The sequence below is a fragment of the Boleophthalmus pectinirostris genome, unplaced genomic scaffold (genome assembly GCF_026225935.1).
Source record: "Boleophthalmus pectinirostris isolate CB_2022bp ecotype Guang Dong unplaced genomic scaffold, ASM2622593v1 HiC_scaffold_4, whole genome shotgun sequence".
Classification (NCBI taxonomy): domain Eukaryota; kingdom Metazoa; phylum Chordata; class Actinopteri; order Gobiiformes; family Gobiidae; genus Boleophthalmus; species Boleophthalmus pectinirostris.
This window is the reverse complement of record NW_026571353.1, coordinates 41940370-41968294: the sequence shown is the minus strand read 5'-3', so window position 1 is coordinate 41968294 and position 27925 is coordinate 41940370. Positions and strand designations below refer to the sequence as shown.

Below are 27925 nucleotides of genomic sequence, written 5' to 3'. Positions count from 1 at the left end.
GAACCAGGACTAGACCAAGACTGAACCAGGTTTGAACCAGGACTAAACCAAGACTAAACCAGGTTTGAACCAGGACTAAACCAAGACTAAACCAGGATTAAATCAGGACTAGACCAGGATTAAACCGAGACTAAACCAGGACTGAACCAGGTTTGAACCAGATCTGAACCAGGACTAAACCAGGATTAAACTAGAACTGAACCAGGACCGAACCAGAATTCAACCAGGACTGAATCAGGACTACAGAACCAGCTAGTTTGGTAATTTAGAGAAACTTGAATTTAACTAGATTTTTTTCAGGATCAACTCTTGTTTAAAGTTGTTCTTGTTAGTTTTTGTTTTGGTTTGGGGCTTGATTCTTCTTGACTCTGTTATTAATTATTAATGATTTGAATATTTGTGTTTCTTTCTCCTTTTCTTCACACATGACCTTAAAATGATCAAACTGGATGTTAGTAGTTTTCCCTTTTTCCTCTCCAGCACTGCTTTGTTACTGCGACTTACGAATGTTAAATCTTTTGGCCTAGGGTGACCGCATTTTCAAAAAAATAATAAAAAATAAATAAATAATAAGAAAATGGTTACACAGAGACGATTCAGGACCAACATGTGAGCCAGTATAGTCACATTTTCTTTGGGTTTTGATCGTTTTTAAGCAGATTTTTTTGTATTTTCCTGAAACAAATTACAATTTATGTCACTCTTTACTGTTGGCAGGGATCAAATTAGTTAAAAATAGGATCACCTTGGACATTTTTTTTTAAAAAAATTATAAAAGTGGGTCAAGTCAGTGTTTTTGTATAAATCTGCTGGGACAGGGGACACAGCCTCAAATCTGAGACTGTCCCGGGGAAACAGGGACGTCTGGACACTACTGTTATAACTTTTTTACAACCTCTACACCCTGTATCATATTTTGATGAACTTTTGCTGGTAATGAAAGGAATTGACCTTCAGTTGGTCATATTTTTGACAAAAGTGCCCCTGGACTCAAAATGAAGTTTTGGTAAAGCCGACCAACAACCAGAAGAAAACTGTTAGAAGGTTCATATCTGTTCAATCATAAAATAACTAAAGGCAATTTTCTCTTTAATAACACAGGAACAAAACACATAATCAGGGTAAAGATCAGATAAAATAGGCACTAAAAGTCCAAAAATGATGATTGTCAGTGTTGGTTAGTAACGATGAATCGAATGGTTTATAAAGTGAAAGCAAGAATAGAAACTGAAACTCCAGTTTATTATGACGACAGTCCAACTTATTATTGATCCATTTTCATTTAAATTGACTTGTAATGGTCCTTGTGAGAACTTAGCACGGTTTCACATTTCATATCATCGACTGTAATGATTATTTAATATTTTTTTGTTTTCGGGGAGACTTTTTTAAAAGAGTGTTGAAAATGGAGTTTGGTTTCTTCAATTATACCAAAAAGTTCATCCAATCATGATGCAGGACTTTGATTTTGGGAAAAAAAGTTCAAAAAGTTATAACCCTACTGGAAACACTAAAGTTGTCTCTGCGAAAGTAAGAAATTGGTGTAATTCCTCCTCAGTTTCACCAGAGGTCGCTCTTACACACACAGACGAAAGACCAGCCTGTTGAGTTTAGTTCAATTATAATTGTAGTTTAAGACATTGTTGAAGTTTTACATGTGAAAAATGAATTCTTGTCTCAGATCTTTGGTATTTTGTTATTTTCACAGTAAATGAACATTGTTTTGTCCTTTAATAATTGCATTACCCCGTTAAAATAACCTCACAGTGTTGCAGTTTTGTACAAAGGTCCTTTAATGATTGCCGTCCATATGAATTAAGGCATATACAGTAGAAAAAGCAGTGAGGGCCCGAGAGGAACCACAGACTTACACAGGGCCATGTCTTTGTAAACACAATAAGCACATTATACTCCCAATATTCAAGTTTAACATGTGATTTTACTCGATGATGCAGCAGGACAGGAGCGGACAGGGGCAGGGGCAGGAGCAGGGCCGACAGGTGCGGACAGGAGTAGACGGCTCTGGGGGGCAGGTGAGTCATGTCTCTGTTATTTCACGTGAAACAAAAACTGGCACAAAGTTCAACGTCCTCAGTTTTCACCAGTGTTTTGAAGTTTTTAGTTTCTCAAAGTGTACAGAAATAAAATAAAATATTGTACAGAAATAAAATAAAATAGTGTAGAGAAATAAAATAAAATAGTGTTGAGAAATAAAATAAAATAGTGTAGAGAAATAAAATAAAATAAAAGTTGAGAAATAAAATAAAATAGTGTAGAGAAATGAAATAAAATAAAAGTGTTGAGAAATAAAATAAAATAGTGTTGAGAAATAAAATAAAACAGTGTTGAGAAATAAAATAAAATAGTGTAGAGAAATAAAATAAAATAGTGTAGAGAAATAAAAAAAAATAGTGTAGAGAAATAAAATAAAATAGTGTAGAGAAATTTAAAAAAAGTGTAGAGAAATAAAATAAAATAGTGTAAAGAAATAAAATAAATTAAATAGTGTACAGAAATAAAATAAAATAGTGTATAGAGATAAAATAAAAATAGTTTAGAGAAATAAAATAAAATAGTGTAGAGAAATAAAATAAAATAGTGTAGAGAAATAAAAAAAATAGTGTAGAGAAATAAAATAAAATAGTGTAGAGAAATAAAATAAAATAGTGTATAGAGATAAAATAAAAATAGTTTAGAGAAATAAAATAAAATAGTGTAGAGAAATAAATAAAATAGTGTAGAGAAATAAAATAAAATAGTGTAGAGAAATAAAATAAAATAAAGTGTAGAGAAATAAAATAAAATAGTGTAGAGAAATAAAATAAAATAGTGTAGAGAAATAAAATAAAATAAAATAGTGTAGAGAAATAAAATAAAACAATCTTCTCTGGTGCTGTTCTGTTGGTGCGACCTGGACATCAGACGTGAACATCAGATACGGGCAGAACATGCAAACCCCTGCGCTCCTGCTCCTGTCCGCTCCTGTCAGCGCTCCCTGCTCGCCTGCCTCTCGCCTGCCGCTGCGGTGGTTAGAGTTTGGGGACGTGAGGACATGTTCTGTACATTTATTTACACCAGGTTTGATTTGAGCCGCCACAGCTCGGGCAGACAGACGAGCACCAGCAGGGGGCAGCACCGAGCCGCGCCGCACCGAGTCTACACAACAACAACAGTCACGGGTTTTTAAACTGTTTTTAAATCTGATAATCCAACAGGAACTTTTCTGCTGCATCATTTTAAAACAGAGCTGCATTTTACTCTGTGATTGTTTTTATTTTAATAGTTGATTCATCCGTGTCTTTGCACAGATTTTCAAAATGTAACAGAGCTTTTTCACATTTTTCAGAAAAGACGGGAATTATGTCTAGAGACATAAACCACGAGGAGATTTCCAGTGGTCCCATCAAGACACACTCACGTCACTTTCATCAAGGTGTTTGCTGTTTAAATTGTTTCATAGTTTATTTAATGAGAGAAGCACATTTACTGAAGTAAAATGTAAAAAGAAAACATTTGCAGTGTGAGCGGCAGTAGAAACTGTATGTTCCAGCACATATAAACATGTCACTCGTCGTAGGACCATGTTTTCTTTATTGCCTTGTTTATCCACAACTATGTCTTCTAGAATTAATCTCTTTTAGTGAGTGGATCTTTCGATTCTTTCGAGGTTCGGCTCACAGACTCTTCGACTCGTGCGTCGTGTTGATCACAGGAGCCAGTGTGGGTTCGTTGAATCGTAAACTAGTGCAGGTTTTCCTGGATAAATTAATGACATTTTAGTTCAGTAAATGTGCTTCTCTCATTAAATAAACAATGAAACTTAATTTAAATAGTAAATATCTTGATGAAAGTGACGTGAGTCTTGATGGGACCATTGGAAATCTCTTCGTGGTTTATGTTTCTAGACATAATTCCTGTCTTTTTTCAATAATTCCCTTGTTTGATCCTGATGAGTCATTTCCAGAGGGATAATGAAGAAACGAATCGTTTTATCCCTTTCAGAGCGTCTAGAGCACAGGTGTCAAACATGAGGCCCGGGGGCCAGATCCGGCCCCCCAAGACCTTTAATGTGGCCCTTGGGTGATTTTCTACTAAAATATTTTAAATGTTGAAATTGAATTTTACTTAAAGTTTCTGGTTGTTCATAATATTATAATATTATAATAAGAAAGAGTTCATCAATTAAAAAAGATTTCTGTAATAGATTTGCGTTTCTCTGCACAAATATTTGAACTTATTGTTATTTTTGGGGTTTATATGACATGAGTTTTCTGATCCGGCCCCTTTGGGATCAAAGTCGGTTGGATACGGCCACCAGACCAAAATGAGTTTGACACTCCTGGTCTAGAACAACCAAATACACAACAAAACCTGCCCATGTTTCTCCCATGCTGCTCAAGTCAGTGACATAGTGTGTCCGGTGTCATGGCGGCGTTGGTACCGTTGCTATAGGTGAGTTTCAGCTGACGTCATTGTTATTAAAAGTCCGCGTTGCTGCTGGGAAATATTTTGGTCGGAGGCAAGAAACACGGTAGCGTCAAACACAGTGTGTAACCTCGTGTATTTCTCCTTGATAATGTTAAATTCCTGCTGCATTATCGGACGCACAAATAGAAACACAGAAGAAGGAAAATGTCTTTTTCGTATTCTGAGTGAAAAGAACCACTAACGGTGAATTAAACGACTTTCAAACATCCGCAGAGCAAACGTAGAAGATCCTAACAAACCGTGGACTCAACAAGTTCAACAACACATCCAGACTCTTGGAGGTTTTCATCTTTTCTGCTGTGAATGGCCCAGGAGTTTCCACCAAGTCATTGTGGATGTCGCCCAAGTGAATATTTGTCCAGGTAGTTGGAGATTCTGACCAGAAGTTTGGTTTGGTCCAGACTCTGTCGGGGTTGAAAAGGGTGATTTGTCGTCCATCTCTGGTCAAATGGTCTTGGGTCGTCTGCTGTTAGAGTGGATAAATAACCGGGATCAATACCCTTTACGTGTTTTCTCGCTCCGTCCGTCATGTTGAATTAGTGTTTCTTGCCGCCGACCAAAATAATTCCCAGCAGCAACGCACGCTTTTGTCAACAATGAAACTGGTCTATAGTGTGTGTGCAGTTATTACTCCAATGAATCGTTACAGTTCTGTTTGAAAACCCTCCTCCTTCACGTGTCGGGGGCGGAGTCTGCGGCGTTGGCGTTGGCGGTGGTTCTGTCTCCCCCTGCTGGTGCGTCCCTGTAAACGCGCCTGTGGGTGAGAGGTACATTCACGACAATAATGTGCTGAAGCAGGTTTGTACAGTTTGGTCTGAAGCAGGTCCGTGTTCAGATCCCGGTTTAGTCCTGTCAGATCTGTGCAAAAAGATCCTCCCGTGGTCCGGTTACGATCCTCCCGTGGTCCTGCACTGTGGACCCCGGCTTGAGTCCAGGTCCGGTCCGGTCCAGGAGTCTGCGGGAGGACCGGGCTCAGCTGGAGGTGGCGCGGTCGGTCGGAGAATACGCTGGAGGTTGTGTGGATGTTCTAGAATCTCAGACGGAGGGCGAAGGGTTTTTTTTGGAAAGTAAATCTCCAAACTTCTGCTCCACAAACGTTGAAACTTCTCATCAGCTCCACAAACTCGTCACAACGGCTCCACTTTCTGAAAAAATCCTGTCACTTTAGTTTATTTGTCCAGACAGAAGAGGCTGAACTTTGTGCCAGTTTTTGTTTCATGTGGAGAGTTTCAGGAAGTGCAGAGATCTGAGCGACCTTTGTGAAAGAAGGCGCCTGATTGGTCTGTTATTAGAGAGAGGAGGGACCATATTTCACTGGAGCCGAGTCGCTTCAGTGTTCACCTCCTGTGTGGAACGTGACGTGAACGTGATCGTGAGCTGTGAACATTTACAGTCCAGGATTAAACTGGAGAGATTCTGCAAAGTGCTGATTTTTTTTACAGAGCTGAGGGTCGAGCGGCTGAAGAGGTCGTGGAGATGAGAGACTGACTGCATCTGAACAGAGGAGCAGAAGAGCAGGTGGAGGAGCAGTGGAGGAGCAGGTGGAGGAGCAGGTGGAGGTCTGATGTCTCATAAACAGGTGGAGTTATTGGAGGGTGAACAGGGTCAGGAGGACGAGGAGGTGGAGGAGGTGGAGGAGGTGGAGGAGGACGTCTCACTTCTTCCCGTCGCTTTCTGAGGAAACACAGACACAAAGCAGAGTCATGGACGACTGTTGTGAGTCAAATGGAAGAAGAAAGAGTCTGGACCAGAGGAAAGTCCAGAACATCAGACACACACACACACACACACACACACACACACACACACACACACACACACACACACACACACACACACACACACACACACACACACACACACACACACACACACACACACACACACACACACACACACACACACACACACACACACACACACACACACACACACACACACACACACACACACACACACACACACACACACACACACACAGACACACAACACACACACACACACACACACACACACACACACACACACACACACACACACACACACACACACACACACACACACACACACACACACACACACACACACACACACACACACACACACACACACACACACACACACACACACGCACACACACACACACACACAAACACACAGACACACAAACACACAGACACACACACACAGACACACACACACAAACACACACACGAACACACACACACAGGGGCAGTGTGAGTGTCACACTTTTATTATATCAACTCTAAGACAATGACATGAAGTCTGCACACTCACCTGCAAAACACTCACCTGCAAAACACTCACCTGCAAAACTCTCACCTGCAAAACTCTCACCTGCACAGGTCATGTTCTCACCTGTACAGGTCATATCTCAGTGTCATGTTCTCACCTGTGTACAGGTCACCTGTTCACCTGTACAGGTCATGTTCTCACCTGTACAGGTCATGTTCTCACCTGTGTACAGGTCATATTCTCACCTGTACAGGTCATGTTCTCACCTGTACAGGTCATGTTCTCACCTGTGTACAGGTCATGTTCTCACCTGTGTACAGGTCATATTCTCACCTGTACAGGTCATATTGTCATGTTCTCACCTGTGTACAGGTCATATTCTCACCTGTACAGGTCATGTTCTCACCTGTGTACAGGTCATGTTCTCACCTGTACAGGTCATGTTCTCACCTGTGTACAGGTCATATTCTCACCTGTACAGGTCATGTTCTCACCTGTGTACAGGTCGTACTGCGGCTGCACCAGGCCGTAGCTCAGTCCGAGGGCAGAGTGGTGACTGTGGAGGTGACGTCCAAACGACACGTGGGTCCTGTCCGAGTCTGTCTCCGGAGAACCTTTCTCCCCGGGCTGAAGAGACACAGGTGAGACTACAGGTAAATATACAGGTAAATATACAGGTAAATATACAGGTGTGACAACAGGTAAAAGTACAGGTGAAACTACAGGTAAATATACAGATAGTTCTGCAGGAGAGCCCTTCTTCTTGGTCTGAAGAGACGCACAGAGGTAACTACAGGTAACTACACAGGTGACCAGTGTTGGGAAGTGATTAAATGTATGAACACTAAATCTGTTCTCAGGATCCACATTTAGAGTTTCTGTTTTCTGGGGCTTGATTAACCGACTGAGTCTAGATTTTCTCTTGAGGTCTCAGATCCTCAAACCCACTCAGAGTGAAGTCCGACACTCACGGCTGGAGATTTCCCGTGGCACTGGTGCGTCTGAGGCAGCAGCTCTAACCCTGTGGAGTCTGAGTGTTTAGTGCTGACGGCGCCCCCTCTGGTCACTGCGCCCTCCTGCTCCTCTCGCCCGGCCGTCTTCCCGTACAGAGGGTAATGAAAACCTGCAGGAAACACGGCACGTTCCAGGCCGGAAACATCTGGAATATTTAACAAACCCAACAAGAAAAAACAACAAAACCTAATCTAACTAATATAAGACTGAACCAGGACTAAACCAGGACTAAACCAGGTCTAAACCAGGACTAAACCAGGACTAAACCAGGTCTAAACCAGGACTAAACCAGGACTAAACAAGGACCAGATCTCTGTAATTCCTGGAACTATCCACATGAAACAAAAACACAAAGACACAAAGTTCAGCCTCTTCTCTGTTACGAGAAATAAAGTAAAAGTTTAGTCCTGGGTTAGTCCTGGTTTAGTTCTGGTTCAGTCCTGGTTTAATCTTGGTTTAGTCCTGGTTTAGACCCAGTTTAGTCCTGATTTAGTCCTGTTTTTCTCTGTCTGGAGAAATAAATTAAAGTCAGATGATTTTTTCACAGTTGCTTCAGAAAGTGGAGTCGTTATTCAACTCTAAAAGTCGTGAGAGTTTCAGCTGAAACGACTTTAAACTTTAAAAAAGATAAATGTGACAAGTTTGTGGAGCTGATCCCAAACAAGAAGAAGAAGAAGGTTCATCACTTGTGGCTCAGATGTTTGGAGTTTTCTTTCATAAACACAGTTGAGTCTGTAGTTTGAGTCTGTAGTTTGAGTCTGTAGTTTGTGTCTGTAGTTTGAGTCTGTAGTTTGAGTGTGTAGTTTGAGTCTGTAGTTTGAGTCTGTAGTTTGAGTGTGTAGTTTGAGTCTGTAGTTGAGTCTGTAGTTTGAGTCTGTAGTTTGAGTGTGTAGTTTGAGTCTGTAGTTTGAGTGTGTAGTTTGAGTCTGTAGTTTGAGTCTGTAGTTTGGGTCTGTAGTTTGAGTCTGTAGTTTGAGTCTGTAGTTTGTAGTTTGAGTTGTAGTTTGGGTGTGTAGTTTGGTGTGTAGTTTGGGTGTGTAGTTTGTTGTAAGTTTGAGTCTGTAGTTTTGGGTCTGTAGTTTGAGTCTGTCTGTAGTTTGAGTCTGTAGTTTGAGTCTGTAGTAGTTGTAGTAGTCTGTAGTTTGGGTGTGTAGTTTGAGTCTGTAGTTTGAGTGGGTGTGTAGTTTGAGTCTGTAGTTTGAGTCTGTAGTTTGAGTCTTGAGTCTGTAGTTTGGTCTGTAGTTTGGGTGTTTGTCTGTAGTTTGAGTCTGTAGTTTGTGGTAGTTTGAGTCTGTAGTTTGTAGTCTGTAGTTTGGGTGTGTAGTTTGAGTCTGTAGTTTGAGTCTGTAGTTTGGGTGTGTAGTTTGAGTCTGTAGTTTGAGTCTGTAGTTTGAGTTTGGGTCTGTAGTTTGAGGTCTGTAGTTTGAGTCTGTAGTTTGAGTCTGTAGTTTGAGTCTGTAGTTTGAGTTGTTTTGAGTTGAGTCTGTCTGTAGTTTGGTCTGTAGTTTGTAGTTTGAGTTTAGTTGTAGTCTGTAGTTTCTGTAGTTTGAGGTCTGTATTTGTAGTCTGTAGTAGTCTGTAGTTTGAGTCTGTAGTTTGGTCTGTAGTTTGAGTCTGTAGTTTTGGGTGTGGTAGGTTGAGTCTGTATTGTTAGTGGTTGTCTTGTAGTTTGGGGTGTGTAGTTTGAGTCTGTAGTTTGTCTGTAGTTTGTGAGTCTGTAGTTTGAGTGTAGTAGTTGAGTCTGTAGTTTGGGTCTGTAGTTGAGTCTGTAGTTTGAGTCTGTGTAGTTTGAGTCTGTAGTTTGGGAGTCTGTAGTTTTGTAGTTGTGAGTCTGTAGTTTGTAGTTTGTCTGTTTGTCTGTAGTTTGAGTCTGTAGTTGTAGTCTGTAGTTTGAGTCTGTAGTTTGAGTCTGTAGTTTTTTGAGTCTGTAGTTTGAGTCTGTAGTTTGGGTCTGTAGTTTAATTTGTAGTTTGTAGTTTGAGTCTGTAGTTTGAGTCTGTAGTTTGGGTGTGTAGTTTGGGTCTGTAGTTTGGGTCTGTAGTTTGAGTCTGTAGTTTGAGTCTGTAGTTTGGGTCTGTAGTTTGAGTCTGTAGTTTGGGTCTGTAGTTTGAGTCTGTAGTTTGGGTCTGTAGTTTGAGTCTGTAGTTTGGGTGTGTAGTTTGAGTCTGTAGTTTGAGTCTGTAGTTTGGGTCTGTAGTTTGGGTCTGTAGTTTGAGTCTGTAGTTGGTGTTTGTGTCTGTAGTTTGAGTCTGTAGTTTGAGGTCTGGTAGTTGAGTCTGTTGGGGTCTGTAGTTTGAGTCTGTAGTTTGAGTCTGTAGTTTGAGTCTGTAGTTGAGTCTGTAGTTTAGTCTGTAGTTTGAGTTTGAGTCTGTAGTTGGTAGTTTGGTCTGTAGTTTGAGTCTGTAGTTTGAGTCTGTAGTAGTTTGAGTCTGTAGTTTGGTTGTAGTTTGAGTCTGTAGTTTGAGTCTGTAGTTTGAGTCTGTAGTTGAGTCTGTAGTTTGGGTCTGACCTGGGTAGGAGTGGACCAGCGTGGGGGACAGGCCCCTGTAGTTGCCCGCGGACGTCTCGCTGATGCCGGGCAGGTAGGGCGGGTAGGCGGGGGGGTGGTACTGGGCGTAGGGCTGCGGCGACGGGGGAGACACGGCCGCCCTGGCGCTCTGGCTGTCCTCGCACGGCGCCCCCTGGTGGTCCTGCTCGTCGCCCGCCTTCCCGTCTCGGTCCTGGGCGGCGGGCGTGAGCTCCGGAGCGCCGCCCGGATCCTCCTCGCCGTATTTGCCGTGGACGAAGCTCCTCCAGGCGCCGCCGTCTGAGGACTGAACTCAACACACACAGTTTCCTCAAGAACTCAGCGCTGGGACTTTGACACATCCACGGGTTTCAGAGTCAGGGCCAATAATTATCACGGTTACCATAGCAACTAACAATTCAAAAGAAATGATTGTATCAGTCCAGTGAGGTTCATTTGGTCGATAATTTATGTTATTAGGTTTTTTTTTCAGACCAAGAGTTTGTTTTCAGACCTGACAGTTTGGGCGAGTGTGCCAAAATATCGATATCGAATCGTGTAATGTGATGATTCAGTATCGATATAGTGGGCTGCTGTATCGATATATCGCCAACTCCGAAGGACCGATCAAGTGGCAAGTGAAGAAGAAGAACTACAACGTGAAAAGTAAAGGAACAGAGAAGTTGGAAACGTAAGTAAAAGTAATTTATTGTTTTATCATTATTCGGTTCACGTTGTAGTTCTTCTTCTTCACTTGCCGCTTGATCGGTCCGTCGGAAAATAGAGTCCCACTGTCACTTCTGTTGTGGCTTTTTAATGTGTTGTGGCATTTGCGTTTGTGTTGTGGCGTTTGCATTAAAATAGAGTCCCGTGGTAATTTCCGTTGTGGCTTTTTTTGGTGTGTTGTGGCTTTTTGTTGTGTTGTCGCATTTGTATTTGTTGCTGCGTTTGCGTTTGTTGTGAGCCTCTCGGCTTCCGTACTGTTCGGTTTCACTGGTTTGTTCATATCGTGACAAAAGACAACATTGTCAAACATCGTCGCTGGATTAAAGAGGCAATCGAAATACAGAATCGTGTCCACGAAACGATTAACCGGGACGAAGGTCTTTTTTTCCACTCACACTCCTGGATTGTGTGGTGAGGAAGTGCGTCTGCAGGTGGCGCTGTCGTCCTGACTCCACCGAGACCAAGACACAGACAAAACCTTAAATCTTTAAATCAACTGAATGACACGACACAGAAACATCACCAGACCAAGAGGAAGACTTTGAGGAAGACGCGGGGAGCAGAACAAACTGTCAGGACCAAAACAAACTCTGGGTCTGAAAAAAGAACCGAAGAACATTTATTATCTCTTTTAAATGGTCAAAAGTCAAACAGAAACTGAAACCCACAAATAAAAACAATGTTAACTCTGGTCACTACAGCTGTAAATGTCCTCGGCCATCATCTTTACATCTCTGTGGGCGTCTTATTCATTAAATACATTGTAATATGGAGAGTTGTGAGTGGATTTCACTGGCAACAGGACGGATGTTACAGGTGTTTTGTCTCAAAGTTAAAACTCTCATTTCACAATCTAATTATGAGGAAAATAATGTCGCAAACTGAACCGATTTACCGTATTTTTTTGACTAAAAGTCGCACTTTTTTTCATGGTTTGTGTGTTTCCTGTGACTTATTCTCAGTGTGATTCTATATTAAAATGTTTTTGGTGAAGTGTGGAGAGGCTCTGGTCTTGTGTGTGAGTATCTGCTGCTCCTGTTCCTCCTGTTCCAAATCTCCCTTTTCAACCCCGACAGAGTCTGGACCAAACCAAACTTCTGGTCGGAATCACCAACTACCTGGACAAATATTCACTTGGGCGACATCCACAATGACTTGGTGGAAACTCCTGGGCCATTCACAGCAGAAAAGATGAAAACCTCCAAGAGTCTGGATGTGTTGTTGAACTTGTTGAGTCCACGGTTTGTTAGGATCTTCTACGTTTGCTCTGCGGATGTTTGAAAGTCGTTTAATTCACCGTTAGTGGTTCTTTTCATGCAGAATACGAAAAAGACATTTTCCTTCTTCCGTGCTTCTATTTGTGCATCTGATAATGCAGCAGGAATTTACCATTATCAGGGAGAAATACACAGGTTACACACTGTGTTTGACGCGCGACCGTGTTTTCTTGCCTCGACCGACCAAAATATTTCCCAGCAGCAACGCGGACTTTTAATAACAATGACGTCAGCTCAAACTCGACTATTTCATCATATCTTGTGTTATTCCATCTTTGAACTGTTGATGAAGGTTCATGATTTAAAAAAAAAATGTATTTAAAATGATAAAAATGTTCTTAGAAGGACTGACATATTTTATAGAAATAGTTTCTTTCATTTTGAAGTAATATTAAAGTTTTCAGAAGAAAAAAGCGACAAATGATGTAAAATCCTGCACCTTCTACTTGTTTGTAACAATTTTCCCTCCGTCCGTTACTTTTCCCTCCGTTACCATGAACTTTCTTAATAAAAAATCTCATGAGTCAAAAAGTCAGAGGTTTTTCAACCTAATCTTGTACCATATGGTAGAAAACTATATGAAGCAAATATTCAAACCAGTTTGTTAAGGATATGGAAGTGAGAACCAAGAGTTATCACTGTTTGGATTTATTGACCAAAAAGTGCTGCATATTTCATTCCCTCCGTTACTGACATGAGTTTTTAAATTTTTTGTCTTGAACTTGAAAGAATCTCACAGGTTTAACTTGACCCTGTTGGAGTGTAACTCTTTCCTACATTCTGATACTTTACTTATTTCAATAGTTCCTCTAGTTTCTGAATAAGAGACATTTGAATGTCAAAAATCTGACCCTGTTTCCCTCCGTTAACACTTGACTGAACCCGTCTGTTCTGTCTGTATCATGTCAGTCGATCGCACCATTACTTCTGCACCACTGAACTATTTAACATTTAAACAAACTTATAAAGACAAAGACTGAGACGACTGAACACAAACGCCCCAAAACAAAATCAGATTCTGCAGATTTACAAACTACAAGTCGTGAAATCTGCAGCTGAAAACGGAAATGGAGCAACAGAAAGAAAGTTTGGAGTGAGAGAGAAACTTGTGACACTTGTGAAACTTTCCTGAAGTCACTGGATGGATGGACAAAGCCTGGAGTTCAGTGACACTGAAACCACCTGTCGAGATTCAGAAAGACACGAATGATTCTAACTGAACTGAGTCTGAGTCTGACAACGACGACACAGAAGAAGAAGCGGCGCAACTTTTACCTCCGGAGGTTGAGGCCGAGTTGTTCAGAAGTGATCCGTGTGTTATTCGTTCATTCGTTTTTCAATATAAAACCAAAAATAAGAAAACAAAAAAACAAACCAAAATGAAAAAACAGTTCAGTTTTTTCAGTTTTCAATTTTGTGTTTAAATGAAAAATGGAAAAAACAAATAACGGCCGTTTCCCGTTTATGTGACGTCCGTGACTGCGATGCCGAACTTTTGAACGGACTTTGCCGGACTGGTCAGACTGATCCAGGTCAGTCTGGTCTGGTCTGGTCTCAGGTCTGGTCAGTCGGTCCAGGGTCTGGTCTCGGTCTGTCCCTGGTCTCAGTCCAGGTCTGGTCTGGTCTCGGTCTGGTCTTCTCAGTCCCGGTCTGTCCCGTGGTCTCGGTCTGGTCTCAGTCGTCTGGTCTCAGTCTGGTCTGGTCTCGTCGGTCTGGTCTCTCAGTCTCAGTCTCAGTCTGGTCTCGGTCTGGTCTAGTCTGGTCTCGGTCTGGTCTGGTCTCAGTCTCGGTCTGGTCTCAGGTCGGTCTGGTCTCAGGTCTCGGTCTCCGGTCTGGTCTCGTCTGGTCTCTCAGTCTCCCGGTCTGGTCTCGTCTGGTCTGGTCTGTCTCAGTCTCAGTCCCGGTCTGGTCTCGGTCTGGTCTCAGTCTCAGTCTCGGTCTGGTCTCGGTCTGGTCTCTGGTCTCAGTCTCGGTCTGGTCTCCTCGTCTGGTCTCAGTCTCAGTCTCGGTCTGGTCTCAGTCTCAGTCCCGGTCTGGTCTCGGTCTCGGTCTGGTCTGGTCCTCAGTCCTGGTCCGGTCTGGTCTCGGTCTGGTCTCGTCTGGTCTCGGTCTGGTCTCAGTCTCAGTCCCGGGTCTCGGTCTGGTCTCGTCTGGTCTCGGTCTGGTCTCAGGTCTGGTCTCAGGTCCCGGTCTGGTCTCAGTCTCAGTCTCTGGTCTGGTCTGTCCGTCTGGTCTGGGTCTGGTCCCGGACCTGGATCCGTCCTGGTTCAGTCCTGGTTCCTGGTTCAGTCCGTTATCCGTTTTTTTCCATTTTTCATTTAAACACAAAATCGAAAACTGAAAAAAAAGAATCATTATCTGTTTTTTTCATTTTGGTTTTGGAGACAAATAATGAAGAAAACTGTTATTTTTTCGTTTTCTTATTTTTGGTTTTATTTTGAAAAACAAACGAACGAACGACACGCAGATCAGAAGTGACGCCGAGGATGAAGAACTGAAGTGATTTAGTGATTTGGAGTGAGACGGAGAGTTTGGTTAAACTTGTTCTGTTGTTTATAGTTTATCTGAAGAACTGTGAAATATTCTTCTCTCTTCTGTTGTTTTTACTACAACTTGACTTTACACACGAAATGTCGGCTCCTGATCTCAGTTTAGAAAAGACAATTACAAAAAATTGCCACTTATACATGTTTTTTTCTTCTTCATTATGCATTTTTTGGCTGGTGCGACTTATGCTCCAGAGCGACTTTTAGTCCAAAAAACACGGTACATGTGATTTATTCATATTATAGTTTTAATCATTTTTACCTTTCGCTTTGAGAAACAAACACCCTCCTCTGTACACGTGTCCTCCAGATTCTCCTGCACATTTACTGTTCTGAAAAGCTCGAGCGGGAAAAGGCGGAATGTCTAAATAAAAGTACGATTTTCACAAACTAAACGGTCAAGTACGTTTAAGTTTGTTTGGGTTCGTTTGGGACGTTTCACCTTTGGCTCCGCCCACGACCTCCACTGCGTCTCAAACCCGACCAAACGAGATCGTCCGTTCAGATTTTTATTTTTATTTTTATTTCACTGGTGCGTGTGAAATGGAGTCGCTCGCTGGTCACTGAGGATTTACCGTAAAGTCAAATGGACCTCACCTCAGGTCAGATATTTTAGCTGAGTTTAGGATTTTGTTCGTTGCTTCTGCAGAAATCAGCCCGAGGACCAGACTCACAACTTTGTAACGTAAAAGAAAAATGTTTTCTGTGTCCTGGGAAACACAGACTCTCATCAAATCTGAGAAGAATCAAGATGGTGTTGTGTTGTTTTCAGAGTCTTTGTCTTTGGCTCATGGGCACAAAATAAAAATAATAATAATTAAATAATTTTCTGTTCCGCTTTTACTTCCTGAATCCGGTCGAGCTCCTCCCACCGTGTGACGTCTGTAACGAGCGCGGCGTGGAGCGTTTGGACCAATCAGAGCGAGAGCTGCTCAGAGCGACGAGGTTCAATCTGACAAAGACACTTTAGAAGTTTTGAGGATTTAAACATGTTACAAATTTTATGTTGTTCAATTCCCAGATGTATTTGGCTCTATGGGAGAATTTTACAGGACCTGGAGGGTCAGTCTCATCATCAGAAGAGCCTCGAGTCAGAACATCCATGTTCAGGTCGTGTTACAAATTGTTACAAATGAAATTGTTTTTCAAGTTTTAAATATTTTTAAAAGTAAATATTAAAAGTAATAAATATATTAAACCCTTAAAATGCAGCAAAAATGTTTGAGGAAATAATGATTTGGGTGGAAATGGCTTAAGTCTTAAGTGGAACAGGGTGAATAATTGTCTGATTTTCAGGCAACAACTTGCAAAATGTTCAGTAATTCGAGCTCTACAACCTTCATTTCAATTTTATTTTAAATCTTTTTCTTTTAATAAGCATTGGTGGGTTTGTAAACCAACAAATGAAGTAAGTCTGGCCTTAACTAATGCTGTTATACATGATTATGTGTTTTCCTGTCAATATCTCTAAAAATGTTGATGTTGCCGCCATTTTTAATTGGTAAACATCCAAACGTTTAACTAATTCTTCCCTGATCCAGAGATTATTCCCTGTTGCTTTCATCAAATAAACATTCAACTGTTCAAGAGAAATGTTACTGACAAACCAACAGAAGAGGGAATGATTTTCTGACTAGTGGGACTTCTCACTACAGGACCTTCTGACTAATGGGCTTTCTGACTAGTGGGCTTTCTGACTAGTGGGCTTTCTGACTAGTGGGACTAGTGGGCTTTCTGACTAGTGGGCTTTCTGACTAGTGGGCTTTCTGACTAGTGGGCTTTCTGACTAGTGGACTTTCTGACTAGTGGGCCTTCTGATGATAAGGGTGTAATCGGACCTGGAGCGAGCACTAGTAGTCGGGGAGTCAAAGTCTCAAAAATGGGTTGAACCTGACATGCTCTGCCAAACTTTTTGTGTTTTTTTTGTTAACTGTTCATTTCATTCATTTTCATGTATTTGTTTGAGCAGGTACGACAAGATTCAAAAATGATAACAAAAATAGTGATATGTACATGAACTTTTTGGGACCTGGGGCTCAAAAGGAGTCGGGATGAAGTTTAAAAAACTTATGGAGTCCAACCTCAACTGTTTTACATCATCACGTGGTTCACTTTTTTTTTCTTTTTTTTTTTTTAATATGACCTTTGACGTGCTTCCCTGTCAGTAACTGTGACCCTAAAGACCAATAATTGAAGGATCTGCTCTTCTGGATATACGGCGGAAAAAAAATTGTGGCCATTTTAGTGCATGTGACCTTCATTTTAAATTCATTTTAAAATGAAATGAAATCCTCAGTGGGTTGGATAAACTGTCAATAAATGCATTCCAGATGCAAAGAACACATGTGGTGACAACATTCAGTGAAAAAAATCATTCCTGAAACACATTTCTACATGATTTTGGCTCAATTTAATGCAAAAAAAAAAAAAAGCTGTTTTTTCATTTTTCCAATATTTTCATCTTTAGCTCATTGGCAATCAACTGTTCACCCAAGTTATGACATCAGCCAATATGCTATTCCTTTCTCCAAACTGAAAAAATGATGAAAATCCAACCAAAATCAATGGATCTGTGATGATTTCATTACTTGTTGACCATCAACAGGCCCAGAACCTCAGTAGAATGTTGAGCTACTTTCAACATTCTGAAATCATCACACAGGAAGAGTTGATTGCCAATGAGGTAAAGATGAAATTCATGTAGAAATGTGTTTCAGGAATGATTTTTTCACTGAATGTTGTCACCACATGTGTTCTTTGCATCTGGAATGCATTTATTGACCCAATATTTACCCAACCCACTGAGGATTGCAGGAAATTTTCATTTTTCAAAATTTTCTATCAAAAAATGAAGGTCACATACACTAAAATGGCCACAGTTTTTTTTTTTTCCACAATATTTCCGGAAGAGCAGATCCTTCAATTATTGGTCCTTAGGGTCACAGTTAACAAAAAAAAAAAACACAAACAAAAAGTATGGCAGGCGATGTCAGGTTCAACCCATTTTATTGAGCTTTTGAGACTTTGGCTCCCGACTAAAGTTGGTCTGGAGCTGATGTTCCGTCGAAATGAGCTCCCACAGCCTAAATCGACAGTGACGTCTATCGATTCACGCTGCCCAGTTGATTTGAGCTTCAGAGGCAGAAGTTTTGAGGCAGAACCTCTGCATTAGATGATTGAATAGTTTGGATTTAATAATTGAATTTATCGTTTTCATTTTTACATCGTGTTTTATTTTGTTTCCATGTGTAGAAAATGTTGTCACTTTGTTAGAAAGACACTGTATAACTAAATAAATAAAGAAAATATAAAGAAATATGTGTCAGACTGGAGAGGTCAGAGGTCAGGATTTGGTTTTATTGGATCTATACAAATCTAAAGAGAAAAATGTAAGAAGTTTATTTGGACAGATCAGCGTGAATCGACAGACGTCACTGTCGATTTAGGCTGCAGGAGCTTATTTCGACAGCACACTGGGACAAACCTCATCCAGTTTTTATTCTAGATCCATGACACAGATGCAGCAGTGGGACAAGATGGAGTCTGAGGAGTTTGTGAAGTAACAAATGTCGTGGTAATTTGTCTAAAAAGTTCACCTGTTGTCAGTGAAAATCCGTCTGTAACTCACTGTTTTGATCCTGTCGAAAACACCAAACCTGCTGTACAAATGAAACTGACCTGGACCTTAAAACTCAAACGTGTTCTGGACTTTCATAACTTTAAATTCATTCGTAATTCCCACCGGCTGTTTTAAACGACAGGAAACTCCGGCCGTCTGGACCCAGGTGAGATGAGGATGGAGCATGACGACAGCAGCAGCCAATCACAGCGCACCACAGCAGCAGGCAGCCAATCAGAGCGCAGGATGTGGCGACAGGTGAGGGGTCCGGTTTTAAAAAATGGTTTCACACAAATTAAACACAGCTCAAAAGTACGTACCACCGGAAAGAGACGAGGAGGGAAAAGAACACGGACGCGACCAGAGGGGTGTAACCGGAACCAGAGTCTGATCAGGTTTCAGATTTAAAAGTTGTATAGAGGATTTTTTAAGGGAAAAAAAAATACAGAGACCTTCCTCCTCCAGAGCTCCTCAGTAGAAACATCTCCTCCCGCCTCTTTACTCTAGAAATCATGTTTGTTTACAGCCAGTGCGCGTTCAGAATCACCGTTGAAGTTTCCTGTCTAGAAACAATTTATCGACCGACACGTCAGTTTTTAGACCCTTCGTCCGCTTCAGTCGCGCCATCGCTGGAAGGAATCTCCAAGAATCACCTCAGTTTGTCTTCGCTCCTTTTCCACTTCTCTTCTTCTTTCAGCGACCGCAAAAACGGACTTTCTTTTGCGGCGAACTGGTCGTGGATTCTCGTCCGCCGCCGCAACAAACTTTGTGCGAACTGCGAGGAAGTGACAGTTTGAAAAAAGCGTCTAAGAACCACTGCATAAACCCTGCACGCCGACGAGTCAGTTACACTAGAAATGTACGGAATTTGATTGACGACCTAACAGCCAATAGAAAATGAGGCAGCCTCGTTTTCTATTGGCTGATGTTTATCTGGACTCAACACATCCACAGTTGACAGATTTTCTTTCTTTTTTTTTTTTGGTCATCATAATTACAAGGCTGCTGCGTCACTGTAACGGTATTTTAAACTTTCACTGACAATTTGAAACAAAAAAAATAAATCCTCCATACAACCTTTAAATCCAGATCGTGAGCTCGTCTTTACCCAAAATCACCTCTAGAGTCTCGATTTACGTTCACGACACAAACCAGGAGACGTTTGGAAACATGCGGTGAAACTTCTGGTGTAGTTCTCGACTCTGGACTCACCAACCGACTGAAGTAATGTCCACGTTTACATGATGTTTTTTTTTTTTTTTATTCCAAATTAATTGTTCTGAATTAATTAAATCTTGGTGTTTCCATGGAAATAATCACTGTTGGGCAAGTGACTTTAAAACTGTATAAATATGTAAATAACTGTAAATATTACTGTATTTAAAATATAAAACATTACACGACTCTTACAGAACTTTTAATGACTCTCACCAAAAGAACTGGGAAGATGCTGAACTTTTGTGCCGTATACGAACTGAACCAGGACTAAACCAGGACTAAACTAGGTCTAAACTAGAGCTGAACCAGGACTAAACCAGGTTTAAACCAAAACTAAACCAGGACTAAACCAGAACTAAACCAGGTCTAAACCAGGACTAAACCAGAACTAAACCAGGTCTAGGACATTTGTAGTAAATTATTACTATTTTTTTCCCGTAACGCCACTTTACTGCGTTACAGGGAAAACAACACAGCACAGAAACTCGTTACTTTTATAACACGTTACTCTCAACACTGGAAATAATAATGTTGAATTGTTGTTTTCGTGTTAAACTGGTGAAATGTTTTTTATTTAACGTGTGTGAGCGTCTGCGGGGGAGGTTCTGATTGGACAGGAGGCGAACAATCCGTGTGTCATTCGTTCATTTGTTTTTCAAAATAAAACCAAAAATAAGAAAATGAAAAAACACCAATTTTTGTCTCCAAAACCAAAATGAAACAACAGATAAAGATTTATTTTTTCAGTTTTAAATTTTGTGTTTAAATGAAAAATGGAAAAAATAAATAACAGACTAAACCAGGACTAAACCAGGACTGAATCAGGACTAAACCAGGACTAAACCAGGACTGAATCAGGATTAAACCATGACTAAACCAGGACTGAATCAGGACTAAACCAGGACTGAATCAGGATTAAACCAGGACTGAATCAGGACTGAACCAGGACTGAATCAGGACTAAACCAGGACTAAACCAGGACAGAATCAGGACTGAACCAGGACTAATCAAGGACTGAACCAGGACTGTACCAGGACTAATCTTGGACTTGAGAGAGAGACAGGAAGGGAGAACCCTGAGCCCGTAGAGCAGGACCCGTCCCAACACTCAGTCCTGTTTTAGTCCTGGTTCAGTCCGTTATCCATTTTTTTTCCATTATTCATTTAAACACAAAATTGAAAACTGAAAAAACAAATCTTTATCTGATTTGTTTTCTTATTTTCGGTTTTATATTGAAAGACGAATGAATGAACGACATGTGGATTGCCCGTGAACGGATTTACGTCTTTGGGAAGAAAACACACACTTCAGTTGCTCCCGTCTTTTCTGTCGTCTGGGTTTGTCGTTCCTCCAAGGACACAAACACCATCCAAACTTTTCCCACAGTGATTCTGATGAGAATTGTTGTGCAGCGGCTGGAGAATTGTCTCATCACACTTAAAGTTGGCGACATCGTGCGATTTTTGAGACGAGTTTTCATTTGGGATCAGGCCGAGTTTTGGCTTCATCTTCGTGTAGTTTACATGAGGTAACGAGAACCAGCTAATCCCTCACAACCAGCTCCTGATGGAAACTCAAAGGTCACAAGAAAATCAAACCTGTTTGAATCCAGTCGTGTCTCGTGATTGTTTCGCTGTTGAAGTCGTTCAGTGTGAGAACATGAATCGTGAGCTGTGAACTTTTAAACCCTGAGATTTGGTCGTACAGTTTGAGCTGGACGTCTGATGAGGGTCATTTGGTCTTCCAATAATTTATGTTATTAGGTTCTTTTTCCAGACCAAGGTTTTGTTTCATACCTGACGGTTTGGACTGTTCACTCATGCTCTTCCTCAGAGTCTCGTGATGTTGCTGTGACGTGTCTGGTCAGATGATTTAAACAGGTTTTGTCTCTGTCTTCCTACCGGTGGAGGAAGGACGACAGCGCCACCTGCAGTCCCACTTCCTCAGGACAGAATCCCAGGTGTGTGAGAGTAAAAAAGCCCCCTCCCGTCGGCACGTTTACGTATTTCGATTATTTTCAAGTATGTTTGAGGAAGTGGGACACAGCAACACCACGAGACCACGCTGAGGAAGAGCGCTAGTGAGCAGTCGAAACTATCAGGTATGAAACAAAACTCTAAGTCTGAAAAAAGAACCTAGTAACGTAAGTCTGAGCTGGAGCTGAAAACCATCGAAAATATCACACAGCGTAACGTCCGACTTTCCGTCTGTGAGCTGAGGAGGAGGAGGGAAGAGCGTCGGAGAAGGAGGAAGAAGACAAAAGCTCAGCCCGCTCCCGCATCCCGCTCACAAATCCAAAGAGACGAGGATCAAAGTCCCGAGACAGGACTGGTGGAGCCGGATCGTCCGGATCGACGCGTCAGAAGGACGACACGACGAGCACGAAGCACCAGTATTATTTTAACAACAACAAACCACAAACATACGGAAGCTGAGAGGGTCACGACAAACACAAGCGCCGCAACAAATACAAATGTGACAACACAACAAAAAGCCACAACGGAAGTGACAGCTGGATTCTATTTTAATGCAAATGCCACAACACAAACGCAAATGCCACAACACATTAAAAAGCCACAACGGAAATGACCGCGGGACTCTATTTTCCGACGGACCGATCAAGCGGCAAGTGAAGAAGAAGAACTACAACGTGAAAAGTAAAGGAACAGAGAAGTCGGAAACGTAAGTAAAAGTAATTTATTGTTTTATCATTATTCGTTTCACGTTGTAGTTCTTCTTCTTCACTTGATCGGTCCGTCGGAAAATAGAGTCCCGCGGTCACTTCCGTTGTGGCTTTTTAATGTGTTGTGGCTTTTGCGTTTGTGTTGTGGCGTTTGTATTTGTTGCGGTGTTTACATTGAAATAGAGTCCTGTGGTCATTTCCGTTGTGGCTTTTTTTGGTGTGTTGTGGCTTTTTGTTGTGTTGTCACATTTGTATTTGTTGCGGCGTTTGCGTTTGTTGTGACCCTCTCGGCTTCCGTACAAACAGGATCCAGTAACCAAATTCATTCAGATTTAAAATCAGAAGAAAACAAACACTTATTTCAGAGTTAAGATTAATTCTGTATCATCATTTTCATTAAGAATTAAGTGTGTACATGAACTTTTTAAAGCAGAATTAGTTTTTATTCAGAGTTATTTTGAGCTCTCATATAAACGTGATTTTTTTCTAATTTTTCTCATATTTTGTCAGACTTACGACCGTGAACAGAGCCCAGAGGAAGTTTCATCGCAAGTTTCCAAACGTCTTCTTGGTTTGTGACGGAAGCTTGACTAGAGACGATTTGTTATTTTATACTTTGTCCTTCAAGATTAAACAAATGTGCCCAGGTAAACTAGTAAATATTCTATGTACAGTGTATTTAAAGCTTCTCTTCTGTTTTCTACTGCTCAAGAACATGACGTTATTCTGGATAAAACCTGTTAACCCTGAAGTTTAAGGTTCTACAAACATGTTCTGAGATGCCCCCGTGTGTCAGATGCCCTCCCTGTGCGTCAGGTTTCAGCGTGAGCTCGGTTACACCCCCCATCGCGCTGGAAGAAAGAGTGGATTCAAAGATCAGTGTTTGTTTGATTGTTTGATTTTAATATTATTTATGTCGACTTTGCCATATCTGGAAAATAGCTACAGCCAATAACAGGAAAACAAGCTGGTGTCTGAAGCACGTCTGTGTCGCGTCGGAAACAAAACTCTGTCCTTAAAGTGCACATGACCGGTTACACTGTTGTTTCATTTTGGTTTGTAATTCTGCTTCCAAATCTGCGTCGTCTGAGAAACCATAATGTAAACAACAAAACGTGTTTAAATTACAGTTTTAATAGTTGTGATTCGACTCGTGAAGGTTCAAAGTGTCAGAAAAAGTCCTTCCTTGTGCCTAAATTCTGTATTTTGGTTTTTTTTGTTCGTTTTAGAATTCAGCGCTACTTCTACTTCTTGTATTTTTGGATTCTTCGTCAACATTTTCCCACAGACTCCCACTTCAAGTCTGTAAGAGAAGATAAATATTTCGTCCAAACCAGGTCAGATAACGATAAAAAGCCGAAGCCCGTCATGTGCACTTTAATTTAAAGCAGATCAGATTTGGCATTTACAGAAACACTGGCACCACTAAAAGTACAATACAACGGTACATTGTGCAAAACGGCGGAGTGGGAGGCAGCGGCACACGGATGGGACATGCTTCGATGCTTCGAGGAGCGACTGCGGGATGACGATGAGCGCGGGATGACCAAGTACACATGAAGCAGCCGTTTTGGATTCACACACAAATCCATGGAGAGTTTCTGGAGATGGGGGATGGGTCAGACGGGCGAGAGCGTCGGCGTAAAGGGGGTGGGGCTTTAGCAGCTTCGACACGACATTTGGGCCGAGTCCACACGGATAAAGATCAGAACGAGTCCAGAACATCCACGTCTGCACAAAACACTCCACGAACTCTGCTCTTCTTCACACGACAACAGTGAACGGGGTGAAGCTGACTGCGTCTGAGTCTGCTAATGTGTGCGTCACGTCACCACGGTAACTGCTGAACATTCGTCCATAGACACACATGTAGAACACCCACAGCGTGACGTGTGTGTGACGTCTCAGTTCTGATGCTCAAGTTAAATCAGGTTTGGAATCAGATACAAACTTTGGGTTTTATCATCGACTGAACATGAACAAAACTGAGTTTAATGTTTAAAATCTTGGACATTTTTTCCCCCAAATTAAATATTTTTGGTTAGAACTAAAGTTTATTGACATAGTTAAGTTGGAAAAATACATTTAGTGTCTTTTTACAGCTGTTGAAGAGAGAATGGAGAGGGAGTGGGGAGAAACATTTGTAATAATAATAATAAAATAAAAATAATAATAAAAAAAAAAATAATAATAATAATTTTTTTTTGAAAATTTATGTCACTGCAGCTTGTAACATAAGACAGCAGAACAGATGCCAGTTTAAGTGTGAAAAACAACAAAAAGTGGCATAAAAGGACTAATCAAACTAATCAATTTGTCAACTGGACAAATGTTTTTGGCTGCTTTGTTTTGTTTTTTTGGTCAAATATTTTCCTCGGCTCATTCAAGCTGCTTCTTCAGTTCTGGTCAGACTCTGGTGACACTTTCTTATATCTGCCTGAAGGAGGAGCTAACTACACTGAAACTCCTCTGGAACTCACTCACACACACAGTGTTCACAGTTTGTGTTTGTAGCTCGGTCTGTTGATCTGCTCTGATGTGACCTGTGCCTGAGTCACATCAGCAGAATCACTCAGGTCCTGACAGAGTTTCACTTCTCTGAGTCTGATCCAAGTGTCTCTGTCGTTTTCTTTGTTTTGTTTTCGGTCTGAGGACGGTGGAGTTGTAGATGGAGACAAACGATGTCAAAGTCCATTTCTGTTCAAGGATGGATTGTCTTTCCTAACAAAAACAGTCTCTTTAACTCCCCTCTCATGTAGATGTTAAGGGCCGTTCACCAGAGCGTCAAAAAACGCCTTGACGCCTCTATTTGGAGCCTTTGCATTTGAGTTTAGACGCCCCCGACGCACGTCCACATCAACTTTACATAGAAACTGGACGTTTTGACGCTTTGGTGTGAACACCTCTTTAGGTTCAGAGGAGTTTCAGTGCAGTGAGCGCACCCTGAAGGCAGAAGGAAGAAAGTGTCACCAGCGTCTGACCAGAACTGAAGAAGCAGAACTGAAGATGAGCTGAGGAACAGATTCAACCAAAAAAAAAACAAACAAACATTTAGTGTGATGTTTCATTGGTGCATGTTTTATAAGGACATGTAAAGTGATGGTTCCTGCATCAGCTTCAGAACGAATGAACCTGTTTCCCACAAAACTGTATTTCAACTTAAACAATCCAAAATAAATAAATAAATATCTATGGCTAAAATGTCCTAATCATTTAAAAGCCTGAAGAATGTGGAATATTGGACCTTAAAAGTGAGGCTGCAGCTGTGGACCTCTCAAAGACACTGATGTTTTAACAGTAAAAGTTGCAGGGTAAATGTTTTTTACAGGGCGCTGGCTCCATGTAAACATTCTAACGACAGTAACGATGTAAACGTTCTAACGACAGAAACACTTTTATCCGTGTGGACGGGGCCGTTTTACAGTGAACAAACATGATTAGCACCTTTAAACCTGTACAATACTAAAACATCAGTATAAAGTCTGAGGTGAGCGTCCCTTTAAATCCACCCCACACCACGACATTCAAAAAACACCGCGAGCGAGCGTTAGCACCAGAGCAACGCCGTCACTCCCAGATCTGCCGCCAACAAACGTGTCACCGTCAAAACATTTCACCGACTTTTTGAATTATGTTTGTTTCACACAGACGGTTCTTTCTGCCGCAGCCGCAGGAGACACGTCGCACACTTTAAACGAGGAGAAAACCTCACCGGAAACTTCTGTGTTTATAAAGACGCATCTGCGAGCATTAGCACCAGCACACAGCCGTCTCTTTGTAAACTCAGACGTGTCCAGAGACATTTTCGCTGCGTTTGTGTTGAACATGTCGGTGACGTTCTCCCTCCGGCCACTGGGGGTCGCTCTGACTGGACCGAGCGCAGAACCAACGGAACTTTTCCACAATGGCCGGAAGTGTCGCGCTGTAGGTTTGTGGAACTTCTGTTTATGTTTTTCAGTCTAAATGTGTGTGTAAATGTGTGTGTAAAAGTGTGTGTAAATGTGTGTCTAAATATGTGTGTAAATGTGTGTCGTATTCTCCAGCAGTTTCATAAATCTGCCCCATCACCAAATCTTCAACCAACAAACTCCACAAAGGAGAAACATTCTTCATGAACAATTTATCCACAACGATCAAGAGAAGAAAGAACAAAACTTAAAGGAAACAACGAGACACATTAGTCACACAACAAACTCAACTCATGTTCTGATCCTAGAGACGTGGAGCGTTTAAACTGCACAAATCTATTTATCTAAACAAATATCTACATCATCAAATCCATTTTTAATTGTAATTGTAGAATGAGTGTAGAATTATTTCCGTCATAATCCCAAGAATTCAAGTAAAAATCATATTTCTTCATGTTGTCTGCGCTGAAATGAATCATGGGAAATGTAGTTCCTGATGTTTATAAACTGTTGCTTCTATAAAATCTGCATTTAAACAAAGAAACTTCTGATTCGATTTATTGTGATGGTCCACGATATTATTGTGAGACTTTTGATGATACAATATGACGATATTTTGGTAGTAGTTTTGCTGAGTAGTTCTCTAATGTGTGGTCATTGTTCTCCTTTAAGGTTTTCTCTTTCTTACCTTGATAGTTAAACAGCCCATCTCACACAAAATAACTCTTTTCACATTGTGTCTTCTGCACAGTTTGGGTTTTGGAACATCCATTACACAATAGTTCTGAAATCTTACTTATTTCTTGGAGACAGTCACAGACCAGGAACTATGAAAGTCCGACTATTGCTCCTCCCCCCGCCCGTCCTGAGAAAGCACAGGCTCCGCCCTCCAAACGTGACGTAGGCGACGAGTGAGTCGCCCTTCCTCCGCCGTCTCAGGGAGGGAGGGGGAGACAGACGTGACCCTGACAGCGGCAGGAATAAACTTTTATTCATCATGGAGATACAGCGCGTTCAGCCGCATGTGTTGGACCCGGAATCAGACGAGGACTTTGAGGAGCACGAAGCTCAAGCACCACGTCCACATCAACTGAACATTACTGACTGGTTTTAATAAACACTAGTAGATAAACTTATTATATCGTGTAGACTGGAGGTGGAGTGGGGGAGTGGGGCGGGTGTGAAGTGTTTTCTGCTACATCGAACGCGTCATAGGTGTATCTGCCGCTTCATCGTTATAGCAGCTTTAGTTCGTTGTCACGTGGGAGGGTGGCAGAAATACGCTGCAATTTGTAAAAAAAAAAAAAAAGCCAAATCAATCTAAAAAACACTTCAGCGACAAACACAAGGCCCACACATCATTCTGAGAAGGTAGAAAGATCTGAAAAGTTGATTTTGCATGACAAACATTTTTGGTGATGGGGCAGATTTATGAAGCTCATGGAGAATACGACACATACTTACACACACACTTACACACACATTTACACACAAATTTTACCGCAGAAAAACCAGAAGTTCCACAAACCTACAGAGGGACACTTCTGGACGTTGTGGAAAAGTTCTGTCAGCAGGTTTGAAATGTAAGGACCGATCGCCGCAGTGCCGCAGATCCGGGAGTCACAGTCCGAGTAGCACCTCTGACAGTCAGTAACAGCACCTGCGCTAGCTCTAGAGACAGAGG

General features: G+C 41.4%; 1 protein-coding gene across 1 annotated transcript in view; it reads right to left on the bottom strand.

Moving 5' to 3' along the window:
• Nucleotides 1-5160: 5160 nt before the first annotated feature.
• Nucleotides 5161-27925, bottom strand: part of znf608 (zinc finger protein 608) — a gene marked incomplete at its 5' end in the record, with an annotated part of 33177 nt that continues 10412 nt past the window's right edge. The window contains 7 exons of the mRNA XM_055161987.1: nt 5161-5242; nt 5380-5515; nt 7239-7371; nt 7480-7512; nt 7716-7903; nt 10268-10571; nt 27774-27881. Coding sequence (XP_055017962.1) covers nt 5161-5242; nt 5380-5515; nt 7239-7371; nt 7480-7512; nt 7716-7903; nt 10268-10571; nt 27774-27881 — 984 coding nt within the window. The remainder of the gene's footprint in view (nt 5243-5379; nt 5516-7238; nt 7372-7479; nt 7513-7715; nt 7904-10267; nt 10572-27773; nt 27882-27925) is intronic.